At 41.1% G+C, this 21,692-nt stretch overlaps 2 protein-coding genes across 2 annotated transcripts; one reads left to right on the forward strand and one right to left on the reverse strand.

Annotated features, from left to right (window-relative positions):
* The first annotated feature begins 1,597 nt into the window (after window positions 1–1,597).
* On the forward strand, window positions 1,598–2,931 carry LOC101616563 (cytosolic 5'-nucleotidase 3A). Its single transcript, XM_045145590.1, has 2 exons — window positions 1,598–1,786; window positions 1,842–2,931. The coding sequence occupies exons 1-2, from the start codon at window positions 1,652–1,654 to the stop codon at window positions 2,700–2,702; spliced, it is 996 nt and encodes a 331-aa protein (XP_045001525.1). The 5' UTR covers window positions 1,598–1,651; the 3' UTR covers window positions 2,703–2,931.
* A 16,456-nt stretch (window positions 2,932–19,387) lies between these two features.
* Window positions 19,388–20,992, reverse strand: LOC101613202 (sperm motility kinase 4A-like). The gene has a single exon (XM_004650671.2). The coding sequence runs from the start codon at window positions 20,990–20,992 to the stop codon at window positions 19,388–19,390; it is 1,605 nt and encodes a 534-aa protein (XP_004650728.2).
* Window positions 20,993–21,692: the final 700 nt, after the last annotated feature.

Genomic DNA, 21,692 nt, shown 5'->3' on the forward strand with positions numbered 1-21,692 from the left:
AGCATTGCAAGCAACCATCTGGAGCTTTCTGTTGATGATTTGAATTTTCTGTGATAAAGGAAATGAAAATGTCCCCTACCTGCATGTCTGAGGCCATGAGTCTTGCCATTATTGAAGACCTGACATTGGTTAGAGCCACTGTCATACAGCTAGTGGGGAACAATTTGCAATACTGACAGTATAGATCCTTGACTATTTTATGCTCAGCTGAAACAAGTCAAGGTTTAGACTGATTTTTTCCCCTTTCACTTGGATGTGTGGCACCATGGGTGTGTATATATATATTGTATGAACTAAATAAAACTGATTACATCACACTGACAACTCATCGATCTTCATTGTCAATGGGAGAAATGTATCCACTCACTCAAAGAGATTTATTGTTTATGACTGTATGCTGGCCACAGTGAGAGAACATAGCATCCAGGGACCTGTCTGCAGGGATCCAGGCCTGACTGATGAATATCACAGGGTTGGAGAGATGGCTTAGCAGTAAAGGTGCTTGCTTGTGAATCCTAAGAACTCATGTTCTCATTGCTGGGTGCCACATGGCCAGATGCAGTGATGCAAGCGTGCAATGTCACACATGCGCCACAAGGGAGCTTGTCTGGAGTTCGTTTGCAGGCTTTGCAGACAAGTCCCTTAACTGCTGAGCCACATCTCAAACCCCCCAAATCTTTAAAAAATATTATATTTATTTATTTTCAAATATATATATATATATATATATGGATAGATAGAGAATGAATAAGAAAATGTGGGTACACCAGGGCCCCTAGCCACTGCAAATAAACTCTAAATACATACACCAGCTACTTTGTGAATCTGGGTTATGTAGATATTGGGGAATCAAACCCAGGTCCTTAGGGTTTTCTGGATAGCACCTTAACCACTGAGCCGTCTCTCCAGAATTCCCCTGGATTTTTTTTTTTTTAAGTACAACCTGAATATCTCCAAGTGCTGTGGCCTCTTAGGCCACTGTTTGTTTAATATTCACACAAGTGCTGTGCATTGCTGATTGCACCAGTGGAGCGCCTTGTGTAATATTCAAACAAAGTAACTTACTACAAGATTGATAATTTCCCATTCTACATAATGGCGAATTCTACATTTAAACACCTTTTCCCTTTAATTTCACTTCAGATTTTGTGACTCATACATTCTTTAGAAATGAAAAGAAGTATTTTTATTTTATTTTTTAAAAATTCCACTCAATCTTTAATCAAATAGAAATAAATCCCTACTTTAGCAAATTTGCAATTTAACTCATGGTCTAACCTACTTAGCAGCAAACAACCTGTTTTGATGCTCACACAAGTTCAATAGTGGCACACAGCCATGGTGGGAAACCAGCTGCTTTTGATTTGGCTATCTGATCTGCTCAGTGGAATGGAAGTTATAGCTGGAGCTGGGAAACAAGTCAGAACCAGATCCAAAAATGACCCCGCTCTCCATTATCAAGCTACCACCAATTGTGGGCTACAATAGGGCTTACACCTATTAAATTCTCTCTAAAAAAATGGTTATACCGGCCGGTGTGGGGCCGCTCGCGGGCGGGCCTGTCGGGTTTCCCGGCGCGCGGGCCTTGGGCGGCTCGGAGCCGCGCCGTGGCCCCTTCTTTTCCGGCCCGAGGTGCACGCGAGCCGCGTCCATGGATCGCGCAGCCGTGGCTCGGGTGGGCGCTGTGGCGAGCGCTAGTGTGTGCGCCCTGGTGGCGGGGGTGGTGCTGGCCCAATACATACTCACCTTGAAGAGGAAGACGGGCCGCAAGACCAAGATCATCGAGATGAAGATTGGATAGCCAAGAAATGACTAATCAGGAGTCTGCTGTACATTTGAATATGATGCCAGAATTCCAGAAAAGTTGTGTTCGCATCAAGAATCCTACAAGAGTAGAAGAAATTATCTGTGGTCTTATTAAAGGAGGAGCTACCAAGCTTCAGATAATAACAGACTTTGATATGACACTAAGTAGGTTTTCCTACAATGGGAAAAGATGTCCAACATGTCATAATATCATTGACAACTGTAAGCTTGTTACAGATGAATGTCGAAAAAAGTTGCTGCAGCTAAAGGAGCAGTATTATGCTATTGAAGTTGACCCTGACCTCACTGTGGAAGAGAAGTACCCCTATATGGTAGAATGGTATACTAAATCGCATGGTTTGCTTATTGAGCAAGCCATACCAAAAGCTAAACTTAGAGAGATTGTGGAAGAATCTGATGTCATGCTCAAGGAAGGGTATGAGGATTTTTTTGATAAGCTTCAGCAGCACAGTATCCCTGTGTTCATATTTTCGGCTGGTATTGGTGATGTGCTAGAAGAAGTTATCCGTCAAGCTGGAGTTTATCATTCAAATGTTAAAGTAGTCTCCAACTTCATGGATTTTGATGAAAATGGGGTGCTCAAAGGATTTAAAGGAGAACTAATTCATGTATTTAACAAACATGATGGGGCCTTGAAGAATACAGACTATTTTAGCCAACTAAAAGATAATAGCAACATAATTCTACTTGGAGACTCCCAAGGAGACTTACAAATGGCAGATGGTGTAGCCAACGTGGAACACATTCTGAAAATTGGATATCTAAATGACAGAGTAGATGAGCTTTTAGAAAAATACATGGACTCTTACGATATTGTTTTAGTGAAAGAGGAATCACTGGAAGTGGCCAATTCTATTTTACAGAAGATTCTATAAACAAACTTTTATCAAGAGTTCTTCCATTGGTGCAGCTGATACAAGACCTGCTCATCTGTCCATGCTGCTGAAAGACATATTTATAATATATTCTTGTCTTGTTTTCTCTTCACATAACTGAAGTATTTTCAGACAATGTTGAATCCTTGTTCCCCTTCTGTCACTATACTCATGTCCATAATTTTAATTTACTTTAAAAATTGTCATAAAGCCAAAATTGAAAAAATAACTCCTTACCTTTCCAAAGTAAATTTTATAGTTTGTTGTTATCATGAAAAAAAAAAAAAAAAAAAAAAAAAAAAAAAAAAAAAATGGTTATACCATTTATCTGGTGCTGACTTTATTCTCCATCAGAGATTTTGCTTCTTTTTAAGATAGACGCAGATCCTAAGGAGAGATGCACACCATCATGCCTCAAAAGGGCCCCAGATGAAACTAAGAATAATTGGCAAAACAAGCAAGGGTGCTGTTTTCTTGTGAACCTGGTACCAGCGTAAGGGTGAAGGAGATCAACACAAAGATCAATCAACTCCTATCAAATCAGATATCCAGAGACACGGAGGCTCCCAAGACCTCATCACTGCATCACTGAAGCAGACCTAAATCCTGAATCCAACATGGCTCAGGGAAATTTGTGGAAGAGGGGGCAGAAAGAATGTCAGAGCCACGCTTTGGGTCATGATACATAGAGACATTTCTCCTACCCATAACTGTGGGTTAACCCCACAATGCATGAGCCATATATGTCAACAAGGAGGGGCCAGGTGGAGGAGGTAGGACATGGAGGAGGCTAACAATGGTATCAACTTGACTATTCACTGAGTACAAAACTAATTAAAAATAAAATTTTTAGAAAACTAAAAACAAAACACAGAATAAAGCTATTACAATGCAAAATATCTGCAATTTAAAGGGCAAAGGGATGTAGGAATTCTTTGTTTTTTTAATTGTTTGTTTATTTGGGAGAGAAAAAGAGTCAGATAGAAATAGATTGATAGAGACAGACACAGGATGAGTGTGCCAAGCCCTCCAGCCTCTGCAAATGAACTCCAGATGCACGTACCACCTTGTGTCTCTGGCTTATGTAGGTACTGGGGAATTGAACCTGGGTCCTTGGGTTTCTCAGGCAAGTGACTTAACCACTAAGCCATCTCTCCAGCACAGATGTAGGGATTCTTAAAGAGTCCTGGACAAACTGAATTCATGTTTTCACACTGAGAAGTTGGTTAGAATGTAGGATTGTCTCATCTGGAGGCAGCATGCCAAGAATGGAAACTTATCCTTAGAGAAGCTTTGTTGGCAGAGGCCACATGTTCCCAACACTGAGTCAGGAATCCCTGGAGCCAGGGTCAGGTAAGACCATCCTCATCCATCATTAGAGGTAGGATGCAAGACAGCCAACCTCTCTGTTGTTTCAATTAAAATAAATTTTAAGCCAGGCATGGTGGTGCATGCCTTTAATCCCAGCACTCGGGAGGCAGAGGTAGGAGGATCGCTGTGAGTTTGAGGCCACCCTGAGACTACATAGTTAATTCCAGGTCAGCCTGAACTAGAGTGAGACCCTACCTCGAAAAACCAAAAACAAACAAACAAACAAACAAACAAACAAACAAACAAAAAAACCCACAAAATAATTTTTAAAATCTCATTTTTCTAATTATATAAATATTACATTCACACTGGAAAAATTCCAAAAACAGAAAAGTGTGAGACAGCAAAATTATTTGAAAATTCTAATATGACCACCATCCCCAACTCACATCGTTATGCTTACATGTTCACACTTGGGTGTTGCACACTCTTTCGTGTGAATGAGATCATTTAAAAACTGAGACATTTCTTAATTCAATATCTCTTTATATATCAAGAAAGTCTTCTTGAGGCTGGTTAGTGATTAAGGTGCTTACCTGCAAAGCCAAAGAACCTTGGTTTGATTCCCCAGGAGCCATGTAAGCCACATGCACAAGGTGGCTCATACATCTGCAATTTGTTGGCTCTGGCTGGGGGCCCTGGTGCACCCATTCTCTCTCTCTCTCAAATAAATAAAGGAATAAATAAAAATAATTTTTAAAAGTAAGTCTTGGGCTGGAGAGATTGCTCAGCAAAGCCTAACAACCTGGATTCAATTCCCCAGGACCCACATAAAAATGCACAAAGTAGCACATATATCTGGAGTTCGTTTTACAGTGGCCAGAGGCCTTGGCATACCCATTCTCTTTCTGCTTGCAAATAAATTAAAAAGAAAATTAAAAGGAAAAAAGTACTTATTTATTTTTTAAATAACTTATTTATTGACCTATTAGAGGGGGGAAGGAGAGAGTAAAAAAGAGTGGGTGCACCAGGGCCTTTTGCCACTGCACACAAACTCCAGATGGAATGCACCACCTTGTGTATCTGGCTTATATGGGTAATGGGGAATTGAACCTGTGTCCTTAGGCTTCACAGGCAAGTGCCTTAACCACTAAACCATCTCTCCAGCCCAATAAAAAATATTTTTAAAAAGTCTGCTCCTTTTCTTTTCCTGGTCACTGGCTTACAGTACTAGTGTTGTAACACTATTAATAAGGTATTCTTTCCTCAGTGTCTACACACTCCTACCATTTCACACATGCTCAAATCAGGTGTAAGCCTACCCAAACCAGAGGATTCAGAGAACCACATTAATGTTTAAAGCAAGCCTTTTATAAACAATTATTTGACTCTTTCTCTTTTTAATAAGAATTAACTGAAACTCAAGTCACCTGGAAAGCCACTATATTCATTATTATTGTTTAAGTACTTCATTTATTTATGAGAGAGAGAGAGAGAGGAGAGAGAGAGAAGGAATATGCCAGGGCCTCTAGCTATTGCAAATGAACTTCAGACGCATGTGCCACCTTGTATATCTGGCTTATGTGGGTACTGGCGAATGGAACCTGGGTCCTTTGGCTTTGTAGGCAAGCACCTTAACCACTGAGCAATCTCTCCAGCCCCCATATTTATTATTTTTAATGGATGGAAAGAATGTTGGGGATTCATGGTACTGTTAGTGCCTTGGTAATTGTTTTCACAAATTCCTTGACCTAAAGAAATATGTATTATATAAATGTATGAAAATGTTATAATGAGACCCATCATTTTGTACAATAATACCAATTTTAAAATGAGAAAAATTAAGCTTAATGTTTTCATTTATTAGTCATGTTTATACAATTTCAAATATTTATGTTCTAACATAAAATATGTTAATTAGGGAAAAGAATATTTTACTTTTGTTCTTGAACAATCACAGCTAGTAAGTGTGTGCGTGTGCATATGCAGTGTGTGTATTATGAATCTTTACAGACTCTGGAATCATATGGGATGCCAACAACTCGATGGCTGGTCACCCCATACTGATTCTCTCTGTGTGGTACTTGTTACCCTTCACTGAATTTGCCAGCTCCTGGGATGGTAAGAAAGCATGTTGAATATGGAAACCATTAACTCGAGTTAATAGTTCATGCTATGTCCAATAGAGTCTATATGTGCACATATATACACAGTATCCTTTCATATTTTCAATTAAACTTCAATCATATTAACAATAAAATATAAATTACCTAAGAACTCAAAAGACAGGTATTGTCAAACTACATGAAAAGTTACAGATAGCTGAAAATTGAAAGAATGGATAAATGGTGTACTTTGCAAATACTAATCACTCTAATGATGAAGTGGTTAGTTAGTGCTTACAGGGATTCTTTTTATTGGGTTTTATCCATCAAATATCAAAGGATACTGTCCAATGGAGAAGACTGGATGAGAATGACGAGACATGGAAAGAATCATTTCCGCAAGGCTGTAGAATCAAATGACACGACACCATCCTACTTGTTTATGGAATGTGAGCGGAGCAGTGACAGAGCGCCCCGGTCTGTGAACTAAGTACCCAAGGGGAGACATATACAGACCTGCGATTATAAAAGCAGTTTCAAACTCCTTTTTCAGTAATGAGGGAAGAAGATAGAAAAGGGTAGTGCTAAGGACGGCAAGGATAGCATTAACAGCCAATGGAACCTCGTTGCATATATGGAATGCTTTCTTACCAGCAGTAGAATAAGGCAATGATGTGAGTTCATAAGAAATAACACTTAAGACAAGGAGACCAAGGAGATCAAGGGGAGAAAAGCAAGTGTATTATTATAAAGTCAGTGAGAGTCCACATACTTTTTAAAGATCTATCAGTTGGTAAGCCTCTGGTACGTTCAACCTAAGAGAACGAGCAACTGCGGCGGCGTGTGGCGGAGCCCTGTGGTGCCTCCACGCAAACAAAGTCAGTGTGGCCGTCAGGCCAACACCCCAGGAAGAGCTGTGGGAGAAAGCTGTTGATGTAGATGCTGAATATTGAGTTGTGGCCTCCTTTCAAACATCTTCACCTGATTTCAGTATCAGGGTAATGCCACCCTCAGGAAATAAGACAGGATGTGGTACTTCCTTCTTAATCTTTCTTTTTTAAAAAAAAATTTTAATTTTATTTAAGTTCTTTATTAATTAGTTTTGTATTCAGCAAATACAGTCAGTTTGGTACCATTATGAGGCTCATCCGTGACCTAACCCCTCTCCCTGGCCCCTCCTTGTTGAGGTATATGGGTCATGCATTGTGGAGTTAGCCCACAGTTAGGGGTAGGGTAAATGTCTCTGCATATCATGACCCAACATGTGGCTCTGACATTCTTTCTGACCCCTCTTCCGCAAAATTTCCCTGAGCCATGTTGGGTTCATTTTTGGTCTGCTTCAGTGCTGAGGTGTTGGGGGCCTCTGGGTCTCTGGCTCTCTGATTTGGTAGGAGTTGATTTTTCTCTATGTTGATCTCCTTCCCCCTTGTGCTGGTACCTGGTTCACCAGGAAAACAGCACCCTTGCTTGATTTGCCAATTTTTCTTAGATTCAGCTGGGGCCCTTTTGAGGTAAGATGGGGTGGCTCTCTCCTTAGGATCTACATCTATCTGAAAAAGAGAAGCAGATTCTCCAAGGGAGAGTAAGTTAGCACCAGGATAAATGAGATAACCCTTACTTTTTTTTTATAGAGAACTTAATAGGTGTAGGCCCTCTTGTAGCCCACGATTGATGGTAGTTTGATAATGGAGAGTGGGCTTATGTTTGGATATGGTTCTGACTTGTTTCCCAGCTCCAGCTATGGGTCCTGTACCACTGAGGGGATCAGTTAGCCAAACCAAGAGCAGTTGGTTCCCCACCATGGCTGTGTGCCACTATTGCACTTGTGTGGGCATCACAACAGGTTATTTGCTGCTAAGTAGGTTAGACCATGAGTTGCTTGAACAGATATTGGTCATTTTCCCCCAGTTGCCCATGTAGCACCTTCTGGCACTAGACACGCTGACCTTCTGGGGACTGACTCTTTTCCAGCTTCCAGCCATGCCATTCCATTTCACATGTCGACCACATAAGGTGTCTTCAGCAGTAGGTTCTTACCAGTAAACTTTGGTGGGTCATCAAGTACTCTGACAGAAATCTGTCTTTTAGGAAACCTTGTAGGCTTTTCTGATCAAAACTCATTGTGGATGATAGCCACATGCTGGTACTGGGAGTTACAGGTCAGTGCCCACTAAGAAGAGGAGGGAAAAGATAACTAATATACAAGAGTTATAGAGAAGAGAGAGAGAGGGAGAGGGAGAGGGACGGAGGGAAGCTGTAGAAGATTAAGGTTAGTCTTCATCATACCTTTTCCAGTGTCTTGTGGTTTAGGTGTTCCCTCTAAGGGCCTGGTGAAAGTTCAGCCATTTGGTCTGCCTTTTAGGAAGTAGAACTTATATGGTACCAAACATTTTATTTATGAGAGAGAGACATAGAGAGAGAGAGATCGAGAGAGGCAGATAGAAAGGAAGAGAATGGGTGTGCCAGGGCCTTCATCCACTGCCAACCAACTCTAGACACATGTGCCACCTTGTCCATCGGCCTTATGTGGGTCCTTGGGGAATTGAACCTGGGTTCTTTGGCTTTGCAGGCAAGTACCCCAACTGCTAAGATCTCTCCAGCTCCCTTCTTAATCTTTCTAATGAAATTGTGTAGGATGGGCATAAATATCTTTTGAAAATGTTCCATAAAAGTTTTATCAAGTGTTATTTTTGTTTTGTACTTACTTAGTGAATTTGGACTTTGGAATTATAAATTCATATCCTTACTTGTACGACTATTCTTGTTTTTGACTTATTCATCAATTAATAATATTCATTTACTATTCTTTATGTCTGGGGAATCCATAGTCGTTGTATTGTGTCTGCTCTATTTTCATTGATCATTCTACTTCTTAGATATTTACTAATAACATCACTTTCTTATAGAGAAATAATCACCTTCTGGTATCTTTTGTTTTTCTCTGCTGCTTTTTAATTTTCTATCTTATCTATTTTATCTTTTCTAGTATAATCATTTAAGCCACATTATTTTCTCTAAAGAGTATTTTACATGCATCTTATAATTCTTTATGTTCTGGAATTTAATAATAATTTAGTTAAAATATTTTTATGGTTTCCTCATGATCTGTTATGTACAGTATGTGTTCTTAGAAAATTATTAGATGTAATCCTCAGCTCCTGTGGCATTTTCATTTTTAAAAATTAATAATTTCTAATTTAATTTCCCTATGATTTTAAACATATTAAGGGTTGGTTGATACTTAAAAGATGGTCTATCTTGGTAAGAGTTTGGCATATGTTTATAAAGTCACATACTCTGTTTTTGAAAGGTAGGATTTCCTACAAGTGTCTAAATTCAAGTTCTTTTTTTTTTTATTTATTTCATTGACAACCTCCATGATTGTAAACAATATGCCATGGTAATGCCTTTCCTCCCCCCACTTTCCCCTTTGAAACTCCACTCTAAATCATATCCCCTCCCCATCTCAATCAGACTCTCTTTTATTTTGATGCCATGATCTTTTCCTCCTCTTATGATGGTCTTGTGTAGGTAGTGTCAGGCAGTGTGAGGTCATGGATATCCAGGCCATTTTGTGTCTGGAGGAGCACGTTGTAAGGAATCCTACCCTTCCTTTGGCTCTTACATTCTTTCTGCCACCTCTTCCACAATGGACTCTGAGCCTTGGAAGGTGTGATAGAGATATTGCAGGGCTGAGCACTCCTCTGTCACTTCTTTTCAGCACCATAATGCCTTTTGAGTCATTCCAAGGTTACTGCCATCTGAAAAGAGAAGGTTCTCCAACCAAAAGTGAGAGTAGCATTAATATATAGCTATGAATATTAAGAGAAGTGCTAACTGGGCAGTTTGGTGAGCATAGCATATTCATTTAGCCAGACACCAGCAGATGTTACACCCCTAGGACTCATGTCTGTCCCTGTTGTAGGTTTTCAGTATCAGGGATGTATTCCCTCCCATGGAATGGGCCTTCAGTCCAATGAGAGAGTGGTTGGTTTCCACCATAACAGACATGCCACTATTGCACCTGTTGGCTCATTTGGCCAGGCTGGACAAATTTAAGGCTTGCAGTGTCCACTGTTGAGTATCTTCATTGGTGATTTCTCTCTCTCTCTCTCCCATTCAACTGCATGCAGCATAGCTTTTCCCAACTTTCTATCAGCTGGTTTACATGGAGGAGGTTTTCAGTTCAGCTCCCCTGCTGTAATTTTTGTTGTTTTTAAGAAGTTTATTGAGCCAAATGTAGTGGCACACACCTTTATTCCCAGTGTGGAGGCAGAGGTAGGATGATCGCTGTGAGTTCGAGGCCACCCTGAGACTACATAGTGAATTCCAGGTCAGCCTGAGCTAGAGTGAGACCCTACCTTGAAAAACCAAAAGTAAAAAAAGAGTAGTTTATTACTGGGGCTGGAGAGATGGTTCAGTGGTTAAAGTCCTTGCTTGCAAAGCCTGGCAGCCTGGGTTCAGTTCCCCAGTATCCATGTAAAGCCAGATACACAAAGTGATGCATGTGTCTGGAGTTTATTTGCAGCAACAAGAGGTACTGGCATGCCCATCCATTCTCTCTCTCTATGTTTGCTAATAAATATGTATATATACATATTTATATATATGCATATATATAAATATATAAAAAAAGTTTATTGAAAGCCATGCATAGTGGATCACCCTTTTAGTCTCAGCACTTGGGAGGCAGAGGCAGGAGGATCCCCAAGAGTTCAAGGACCAAGTTCTTTTTTTTGTAATGTGTGTGTGAGAAAGAATTGGAGTGACAGGGCCTCCACCCACTGCAATCGAACTCCAGACCCATATGCCCCCTTGTGTGCATACGCAATTTTGTGTGCCTGCATCCCTGTACGTCTATCTTACTACATGGGACCTGGAGAGTTGAAAATGAGTCCTTAGGCTTTTCAGGCAAGCTCCTTAACCATTAGTCCATCTCTTTAGCCCAAATGAAAGTTCTTTGATAGCATTAGTCAAGTGGTCTCCACTCTCACTGATTTATTTATTTGTAGTATCAATTAATGAGAAAAAAGAATTAGAACTTTTCAACTATAGTTTTAGGTCTATCTATTTTCTGTCTCCATATTGTGATTTTTTTTGGTTTATATATTTTCAACCTCATATGTTAGTCTTTCAAATATGTTTTCTTGCCAGGTGTGGTGGTGCACGCCTTTAATCCCAGCACTCGGGAGGCAGAGGTAGGAGGATTGCCATGAGTTCAAGGCCACCCTGAGAATACATAGTGAATTCCAGGTCAGCCTGGGCTAGAGTGAGACCCTACCTTGAGAAACAAAAAAATAACAACATGTTTTCTCTTGCCTTTCCTCTTTCTGAGCTCTCAATTACATATATACTAAATTGCTTGAGATTCTTTCACAGAATACTTAAGATCTCTTATTTTTTATTTTGATTTTTTAAAGCAAGCTCAATAGACTGACCTTTTGTTTTAATGTAAGAGAGAGAGAGAGAGTGAGAATAAAAGAGATAAGGAGGGAGAGAATTGGTGCCCCAGGGCTCCATGCTACTGTAATCAAACTCTATACCCTCATGTGCCATGTAGTGCGCATGTGCGACCTTGCACACTTGTATCGCCTTGCATCTGGCTTACATGGGATCTGGAGAGTTAAGCATGGGTCCTTAGGCTTCTCAGGCAAGCACCTTAGCTGCTAGATCATCTTTCCATCCCTAAGCTCTCTTATTAATTTTAATTTTTTCCTGTGATCCATTTTGCCTATTTTCTATTGCTTTGTAGCTACGTTCACTAACCTTTAAAAATGAACACATTGCCAGGCATGATGGTCCACACCTTTAGTCTCAGCACTCAGGAGGCTGAGGGAGGAGAATCACTGTGAGTTTGAGGCCAGCCTAAGACTGCATATTGAATTCCAGGTTAGCCTAGGCTAGAGCAAAACCCTACTTCAGAAAAAAAATGAGCATGTTTATGAAAGTGATTTGTCATTATTTACTAATCCTATATGTGGTATCATTTCAGCATCTGTTTCTATGAAATTGAATTTTCTTTGGTCGCCTTTTCTTTTATCTTTGCATACATCCCAATTTTATAGATATTAGAATTTGCAAACATTTAATTTTTAAATGTAAAATATTTCATTTTAAAATGCTACATATTTTTTATTTCTTTAGAATTTTGTTCTGGTAATCAAATGACTATGATTAAGTTTGATCTCTTTTTTTTAAAAGGCATTTTGTAGTGCTGCATGCATCTGGAGTTTGTTTGTGGTGGCTGAAGGTCTTGGTGGGCCCATTCTCTCTCTCTCTTTCTCTCTTCTTCTTTCTCTCTCTGTGTCTCTCAAATAAATAAATAAAATACATATTTTTTTTACAAAAAGCATTTTGACCCCATAAAGTACTCCCAAATGGCAGGGATTAAATCAAACGTCACAGTTATAACCTTAAATATTAATGATTTTAATTTGCCCATCAAAAGACACAGGTTAACAGGGTGGATCTGAAAAATGGACCCTTCAATTTGCTGTCTTCAAGAAACTTACTTTATCACTAAAGACAGACACCTCAAGGTAAAAGGATGGAAAATAATATTCTAAGCAAATGCAAAAAAGAATCAAGCAGCTGTTGCTATATTAATATCTGACAAAATAGACTTCAAACCAAAAGTAATAAAAAAAGTACAAAGAAGGCCTCTTCTTACTCATCAAGGGAATGATCCAACAAGAGAATATCACAATCATAAATACATATGTACCAAACACAGGTGGTGTATCACAGTTTATAAAACAAAACCTACTCGACAAAAAACAGAAATAAACACCAACACCATCATAGTTGGAGACTTTAATACTCCACTATCACCAATAGGCAGATCATCCAAACAGAAAATCAACAGGGAAGTAAGAGATAACATTTTCACATGAATGACAGATTGGATGGTTTCAATATTTATCAGTCACTCATATTTTCTCCTTATGTTTTATAGACATTCTTTTTCTACATTTTATGTTACTTTGAGGAACTATGGTGTCTAACTCAAATTGTAGTTAATTTTTACTTTTCACTCACAGGTCTCAAGATGATTATTTCTATCCTTAAATTCAAGTGTACTCAAGATATATCATACACACACACACACACACACACACACACACACACATATATATATACATATATATATGTATATATACACATATATATGTATGGAGTATGGCGGTATATGCTGTGTCTTTATTGGTGTATGTGTGTGTGTGAATGTTTACTTAAATATCTTTTTAGAATTTGTTTATTTGCAAGCAAAGAGAGAAAAAAAAATAAAAATAAAAAAGAGAAGAGAGACAGATAGAGAGAATGGGTGCGCCAGGGCCTCTAGCCGCTGCAAACAAACTCCAGATGTATGTGCCATTTTGTGCATCTGGCTTTACATGGGTACTGGGGAGTTGAACTGGGGTCATGGCTTTTCAGTCCAATGTCTTAACCGCTGAGCCATCTCTCCAGCCCCATGCGCGTGCTTATGTGTGAGAGCGCAGGTGTGCACATGCCACAGCGTGCATCCGGAGGTCAGGTGACAGCTTGGGTGGTGATCCTTGCCTTCCCCTTTCTTCCTGAGGCCGGTTTTCACAGTGTTCAACGCTGCTTTCTTGCCAGGCTGGCTGGCCCATGAGCCTCTGGCAGATCCTCCAGTCTCCTCCTCTCTTTTCTCCCACAGGAATGGCTGGATGGAGTACAAACACCTGTCAAAGTATCTGGATTTTATTTTAATGTGGGGCGCTAGGGATCTGAACTTGGGCTCATGTTTGTGTGGTAAGCACTTTGTCCACTGGCAGGCTTTGGGGTGGGGCATCTTTGTAATTTGATAATTCTTGTTTTTCTTTTTCTTTGTTGGGCTCACTATTTCTGGGACACCAAACATTCTCATCTGAGATTTTTTTAAATCTAAATTGTATGTCTTTTTTTTCACACCATTTACCTTTCACCCCTCTAATTCATAATTATGTTGTTTTTCATTTGTTGTAATTGCAATTTTAGCTGTGTTCTGTTCTGTGAGGCAATTTCAAATTATGTATAATGTTGCTTGGATATCTTTTTGTTTCCTTGACCTTAGAATTTGTGTTTCTCTACTATTCTATTGTTTGTTTGAATTTTTAGCTCTTACATCATTGGTTTCATGTTTATTACACATTTCTATAAAGTTTTGCCCTTGAAGAAATTTGCTTCTATATTTCCTGTCATATTATTTTAAGGCTGTTTACTTTTGTGACAGTTCTTGGCTTCTTTCTGGGGTGGCTCTCCCTGTTCTGTCTGTCTAGGCGTGAGTGCCCCTTGGTCTTTCTTGCTGAGGACTGTTTCTCCTCTCCTTTTGGAAGTCTGGATACTTCTTTCCATCTGCTTCTTTGAAGCCTGTTCATCAGTTGGGTTTTGATCCAGATACTAATCACCTAGAAAGACCGCTTTTTCCCTAGGCTGATAAGTATCCCACTGTTACTCTTTTTCCCTGAACCATGATCAGTCCCTTTGTAGCACTTAGTTGTAATTTGAGAAAGAAAACTTAAGAAAAAATTCCTTTTATGAGAGAGAAAGAGAGAGAGAGAGAGAGAGAGAGAGAGAGAGAGAGAGAGAGAGAATGGGTATGCCAGGGCCTCCTGCCACTGTAAATTAACTCCAGATGCAGCATGTGCCACCTTATGCATAGGGCTTACGTGGGTCTTGGGGAACCGAACTTGGGTCCTTTGGCTTTGTAGGCAACTGTCTTAACTGCTAACCTATCTTTCCAGCCCAGAAATCTTCTTTTTTCTTTGATCTAATTTTCTCTCCTCCAAAAGGTGTTTCATAGCCATCAAGAAGTTTTCTATTCTTAGCATTAGGAATTTCAGTTTTGTTAAGTTATTTGGTGACTCAAAGCCAATTACTGTGACACGTTCAAAGACTCTCAAAGAAAATGTAACTGCTTTGTAAACCACACAGGTGACAGATCTTGCTTATGGTATGGTTAAATGTCTAAAGGTCCTTGGAAAGATATTGATTTTCATAGCTAGTCTGTTTGATCCTTCCCATTAAAGCCCTTACAAAGTGTTAAATGATCACTTCAAAATCACTTACCTCAAGAGTGTTTTCAGAGAGTCAGAAAACAAGATGATCAAAAGGGCAGAAAAAGGGAAATATGGAGTTCCTTTTTGGTTTTGCCTAACAGTGAATGCTTATTTTCTTGATCCTCCAAATATCTTTCATGCAAATTCTGAAAATTCATGACTTTACCTTTCACACATGTACATGTACACACCTACTGACCTATATGTAAATGCTTTTTATTGTGTGGTCCCAGCCATTTGTATGCTCAAGGAAAAGACATTAAAATGTATTTAAGAGATACATCTCGAGCCAATTCAAAAGCTACTGGAAACAATTGCAAAATCCAATCAGGCAGAAAATCAATTTATTGTATTTGCAGGGGAAAAGGAGAGATTTCTACATCATCCTGTCAGTGTGATGTGGAATAAACTGACAAAGACAGATGAAGTAGAAAAGCATGCGAATTTATCAATGTTCAAAAGGGAACTAATACCGGAGTGATTACCCACTAGCCCAAAGTTATGCAGTGGTTTATATACATCACTTTTTACAGGACAGGGAGAGAATGGGGAATATAGGCAATTTTTGGGGTATAATAAATGAGCTTTAGGGGAACTCAGTAGGTCTGGAGGACTTACAGTAACTTGAACCAAAGTTGGTTTGGTCCAGAAAACACATAATGGTTTGCAAATGGCTCTCTAGGGACCAAAATAGAGACAAAAGACATGCAACAAAAGGCTGCCCAGGTGTGAAGACAAACTTCAGGGCTTCTTTGGTGGGTCCAGGCTTAAGGTGGACAAGGAATCTTGCAGAAGCCCTCTCCTGGCAGAGCAGCTATGGCAGGAAGAGAGGAAGATCAGAGGTCCTTTGATTCTGAAGTCAGCATGTCAAGGGGAGGAGAGAGGGACAGAAGCTCCTGTTGAGTTCTGCAGGAGGAAGGCCTTGCCCGGGGCAGTGAAGAAATACCACGCATTCCTTGAGCAATCTATAAGGTAAGTACAGGGATGTGTGTAACAGGCTTTATTACTCTGGAATCAGAATTACAACAAGGGGATAAATAGCAGGTAGGCTTACTTCCAAGCGTCCAGTCAGAAATGGGTGGGAGCCACAAAGTGGGTCTCTTCTGAGGGCTGAGTTGGGGCTGGTTTCAGTATGTTGGGGTTGTGTCTATCCATAATTGCAAAGTGTTCTAGGCTGATTGCAAACTTGAAGTTTCTTAGCAGTAACAGAGGTAGGGACCAGGGTGCGCTGTCTGGTAAGCTATTCTAGAGAAGCCGTCACTTAGCCAACCACAGTGTTTCTGGCTGAACGCCTCGGGCCCTAAACTCCCCTGGCTCCAGGCTGTCTCCAGTCAACCTGGTTTCTAAGTTAGCCACATAATTCCCAGGAGCTGGGGATTTCTTTCTTAGAGGTACCCACTCAGGGTATTATCTTTTGTGGTTCAACAAATCCAAGGTGAACAAACTATTTTAAAAAAAAAATCACTTACTCAATTCACTCACTTATAAGATTCCCATTCTACTCCAAAAAAGGATTGTGATGACTATTTGTATTTTTTTCAAGGTAGGGGTTCACTGTCTAGATTTTCTTTCTTTCTTTCTTTTTTTTGATGCTAGTGCTGAGCCTTTGGCAACTCAAGTAAATGGTTTCCATTTTTTTTTTGATAAAACAACCTAATTATATAATCATCTTAGGTTAAAAATTGTTTCAGAAGCCTGATCACTTCCTGGCATTCACTCAGAAGTGGCTCAAAGGATGATGGTATTTCGAGGACAAAACTTTTTCCATTCCTATTCTCATTTCTTATGTGATTAATGTTTATTTCTCTTATATTCATTGGGACAACTACAAAAATAGTAATAGAATTGCTGCTGAGCACTTTTTCATTTTAGTAATAAGGATTGCCTGTGGGTGGATACTAAAGCTGATTAAAAAACATTCTATCCATCTTCTTAAGAGATGAGATATGCTTCCAGTAACAATTGACTTTTTATATTCAATATTATTTAGCAATATATATAACAAATTTCTGTTCTCTTAATCACTTCCATTAATAATATTTGTCACACGAGACTAGTGCTGGTTATTTTGTGAGGAGGGTCTTGAAAGAAGAATGCTAAAGGAGTTTCCTGGCCCTCAAAGTCACCTTTATCTGCATTGGATATACAAATATGACAGCCCACCTGGTACTGGTTTTTGAAGTTTGACAAATGCAGGAAATATAAGGGTCATTGAGTTCACTCATGGTTTCTCGACAGTGAAAGGCATTTAGAGGTCCCTGTGAGGCTTTTGTATGGAGCTGTGAAGATGAACCTTGGGTGATAGTGGAAATTCCAGGGTTTTAAAGAGGCCAGAACTGTGGGATGGCCAACGAGGAAAACTGCAGCCTCAGGGTGTATCTGCCCAGACTGCAAGTGACCCGGCTGGAGGTTGGGGAGCTGCCAAAGCACTTTGACCCAGAGGATCTCATCACAGTCCCAGGTGCCACACATGGCACCACAGGATTTGATGTTTTCCCTGAGGATTTCACTACATTGATCCAGACTTTCCTTGCTGTGGCTTCTTTTTGCAATGAGAATCTTTACTCTGCACTTCGGTGTATTTGAAGTATGAAACCTGTGCTTTTATTTTACAGACTCAAGTTAAGAAGCTCTCTTAAAGGACAGTCTCAACTTAGACTTTGGACTTTTAATCAGTTTGGGACTGGTAGAGACTATGGGGGCTTTTTTGTTTGTTTGCTTGTTTTACGATGTAGGGTCTCACCCTAACCCAGGCTGACCTGGAATTCACTCTGTAGTCTCAGGGTGGCCATGAACTCACAGCGACCCACCTACCTCTGCCTCCCAAGTGCAGGGATTAGAGGCGTGTGCCACCACTCCCAGCAACTATGGGGACTTTTAAAGTTGGACTAAATGCATTTTACATCAGGAGATGGCGGTAAGACTACGGAGGCCAGGGGCAGAAGCTAATGACCTGTCTGAAATGCCTCCCATAGCCTCATGTGTTTTGAATACGTGGTCCCTAGTTGTTGGCAATTTAGAAAGGTTGTGGATCCTTTGGGAGGTGGAACATGGCTAGCGGAAGTGTGATGCCAAGAGCAGTGCATCCCTCAGGGTGTTCAGACAAGGAGCTCAGATTATTCACTACACCGTTGCAGCGGCAAGACGTGAGCTCGGAGAGCTGCTGTGCCCTGCACTCCCCACATGATGAAGCTTCCACTTTCAGCCATGTTCTGAACTCAAGCCTTTCCTCCCATAAAGTGTTTTTGGTTATGTTCCAGCTATTGGTAACTGCTGTATTGATATAACCCAGAGTCATCTTGGGCTTATAAGGGGAAGGATGTGGTCAGGTAAATTAAAAGATTAATGCAGGAAGAGATACTGAAATAATCAGGTGAGAGGCAGAGGAGTGGAAACAAGCAAGATGTGGGTTCAGGATACAAGGGACAGGTTTGCTATATGGCTCAGTGACACAGCACTTGCTGAGCATGTTCTGGGGCCTGAGTTCCTTTCCCAGTGTATAAAAGTTAGAATTACAAGTGAAACTAGGCTTCTATGCCAGAGTGACCAGAGATGTGAAGAGCAGATATTTGTGCGACCATGGAAAACTAAGATTTTCCAAGTGGTCTGGTCCCATAGGGGGCTATCTTACAACATTGCACGTTGTAGGTAGCTTGGGGCAGCATAGATGATCTGGACTGTGGTCACTGGGGTGGATGATATCCAAACAAGGGAAACCCTGTGCACGCTCAATGAAAACATGGTCTTTGAGTCATCCTGATGACTACACTCTGAAATGAATTATTTCCAGAACCCGGGAACCCTACCCACACCCCGTGAGGCCAGCTTTGGGCCCTGTGAACATACACACCACCCTTCATTTGCTGCCTTTCAATTTGTTTCTCTTTCATTCAGCTACTGCTTTCTGCATTTAATTAACAAATATTGTTTGCCCATACATGTTAGTTTGCTCAGAGAGATGTTAAAAAAAATCACAGGCTGCATGGTTGAAGTCAACACAGATATATTCTGTCAAGGCTCTGGGAGAAGGCGGGAGAGAGGAGGCTGCAGGAGGAGGAGAAGAGATGCAACGAGGTGTCACAGAAGACTGCCCAGGAGGCTCTTTTCTTCCCTCTTCTGCCACAGCTGCAAGGATGTACACACACCTGGCTGTCCTACAGATTGCCGTGTCCTTCGTGGTTTTCACAGCTGTCCTCTGATTTCACTGGGCTCAAGTTGTCCCTGAACGGGAGGCAGTTCGGGGAAGGCAGATGCAGAATCTTTGCAGGCAGTTTTGGATTCTCCCCTGCAAGGCCTTCCAGCGCCTGCGCAGGCGCGGGTTTGGGGTTTCAGGCTCCTCCGAGGTGGTCATCCTCTCCAGGAGCTCTGGCCCGCTCCCTTTGTTGTGGGTGCCCTGGGTGGGTGCGGCCAGTTTGTCTTTTGTTACCTCAGGGCCGATGACCTCCTCCAGGAGCCCGGGGCTGCTCCCTGGAACACCGGAGCCCCGGGCACATGCTTCAGGCCTCTCTTCTTTCATTGGAAGACTAGCCTTTTCTGGAAGCTGTGGTGGACCAGGGCTGGGGCAGAGGGTGCCTGGGGCAGTAAGGGGGCGAAGACATTTGGGACTTGGGGTGAGCGTGGGACTCTTCTGGCAGGACAGGTGTAAGCAAGGACAGCTGGCACCCCTGAACGCCTCATGCTCTGCCTGCTGGCCCTCCTCAGACTCTTCCTGGGCTTTTGAGCATGAAGTCAAGACCCAGAAGGTTGGCACATACTGTTTCCTCTTCGGGGCCAGAGCGAAGGCAGAAGGATCAGTGAGGGTGGGGAGTGGCATTGTCCCTGAGCATGTGGGTATGTCTTGGACATTTTCTGCCACCCTACTCTGTGCCTCGTATTGCAATAGGCGGTACGTTGCCATGAATTTATCAAACTTTCCTTCCTGGATGGACTTAACAGTCTGCCCTAAGTCAAACCACATAAATTTCATAAGTGAAAGGATGTCATTATCCAGCTGTCTGGGGAGCGGCTCCTGAGGATCTGAACCCTCTTTGCCCTGCTGGATCCAAGGGTGCTTCTTGATGTCCTGTGCTCTGGGCCTCAGTTCTGGGTCCACGGTTAGTAAGAGCCTTATTAGGGCCCTTAATTCTTCGGAGAGGAATTCAGGTGCCTTGTAGTCCCCTCTGACAATCTTCTTTTTGAGTTCCAAAACTGTCTTATGCCTAAATACAAGGGTCCCGGTAACCATAAAATACAGAAGAACGCCCAAGGCCCACATGTCCTTTTTGGAGGCATCATATGCTTGGTGCTGGATGACCTCGGGGGACATATAGGAGTATGCCCCGCAGCACCTGGAGAACATCTGGCCTGGAAGAAATCTGGTGGCCATGCCGAAGTCAATGACTGTGACCTTGCCGCTGTCATCCACCATGATGTTATTTGCCTTGATGTCACGGTGCGCTATGCCTTGGCGGTGGCAGTAACAGATGGCATCCAAAATCTGGCAAAAAATGCTGCGGGCCTCCTCGGCCTGTAGGCAGCCATTACTGCGCACATGCTGCAGCAGCTCAGTCTGGCACAACTCCAGAACCAAGTAGATACGGGTTTCCGTTTCAACGATTTGAAACAGCGACACAATATTCGGGTGTGTGGTGGTCTTCAAAATGTCCACCTCCCCTGTAACTCTGAGGAACTTCTCCTCCGCCTTCTCCAAGACCTTGATGGCAACACTGACGCCTGTCAGGCGGTGGTGTGCTCTGCATACTTTCGAACAGGCGCCCACGCCTAAGAGGCCGAGGTCCTCATATTGAGACCACAGGGTCTCCTCACTCTGAGCCATGGTAGCAAGGCTATGGATGCCAAACAAAAAGGTGGAGTAAAATCTAAACGAAATATGTAAGTCACCAAAGAAAGTGAAATAAAAAATAAAAATCACAATCAAAAGTCAAAACCAAGGCAGAGAAAAAACAGAAGTCCCACACCAAAGACTACCCAAACAAAACAAACCAGAAAGTAAATTCCAAAGCGCCAAAAAATAAATAAATAAAATTTAAAGGCAAAAAGCCAAAACAAAAAACCTCACAAAATAAAGTTAGAAGTAAAACGCAAATGAAAGGTGCAGATAACAAAATAAAGTAAAATAAAAAATTAAAATAAAAAGCAAAAGTCAAAACCAAGCCAGAATAAAAAGAAATCCCACACCACAGACTATGCAAAGAAAAGAGACCAGAAACTAAATTCCAAAGAGCCAAAAAAATAAAGTTAAAAGGCAAAAAGCCAGAACCCCAAACTAAAAAAATTCTCTCCTCTCCTCTCTCTCCTGTCCTTACCCCTCTCTTCTCCTCTCCTATCCCAGTTGACAGTTAAAGAAAAGACTTCTTCTCTGCTATTTTTAATGGATTATGTCATTATTAAATTGCTGTGTTATATAGATCCCCAAAGCTGATCTAAATGATCAATAATAGTAGCTTAAAATGTCACATATTTATAATGTACTGGGAGTTCATATTTCATAACTGCTTAAACTTATGAGAAACATT

This window comes from Jaculus jaculus, chromosome 3 (genome assembly GCF_020740685.1).
Source record: "Jaculus jaculus isolate mJacJac1 chromosome 3, mJacJac1.mat.Y.cur, whole genome shotgun sequence".
NCBI classification, from domain to species: domain Eukaryota; kingdom Metazoa; phylum Chordata; class Mammalia; order Rodentia; family Dipodidae; genus Jaculus; species Jaculus jaculus.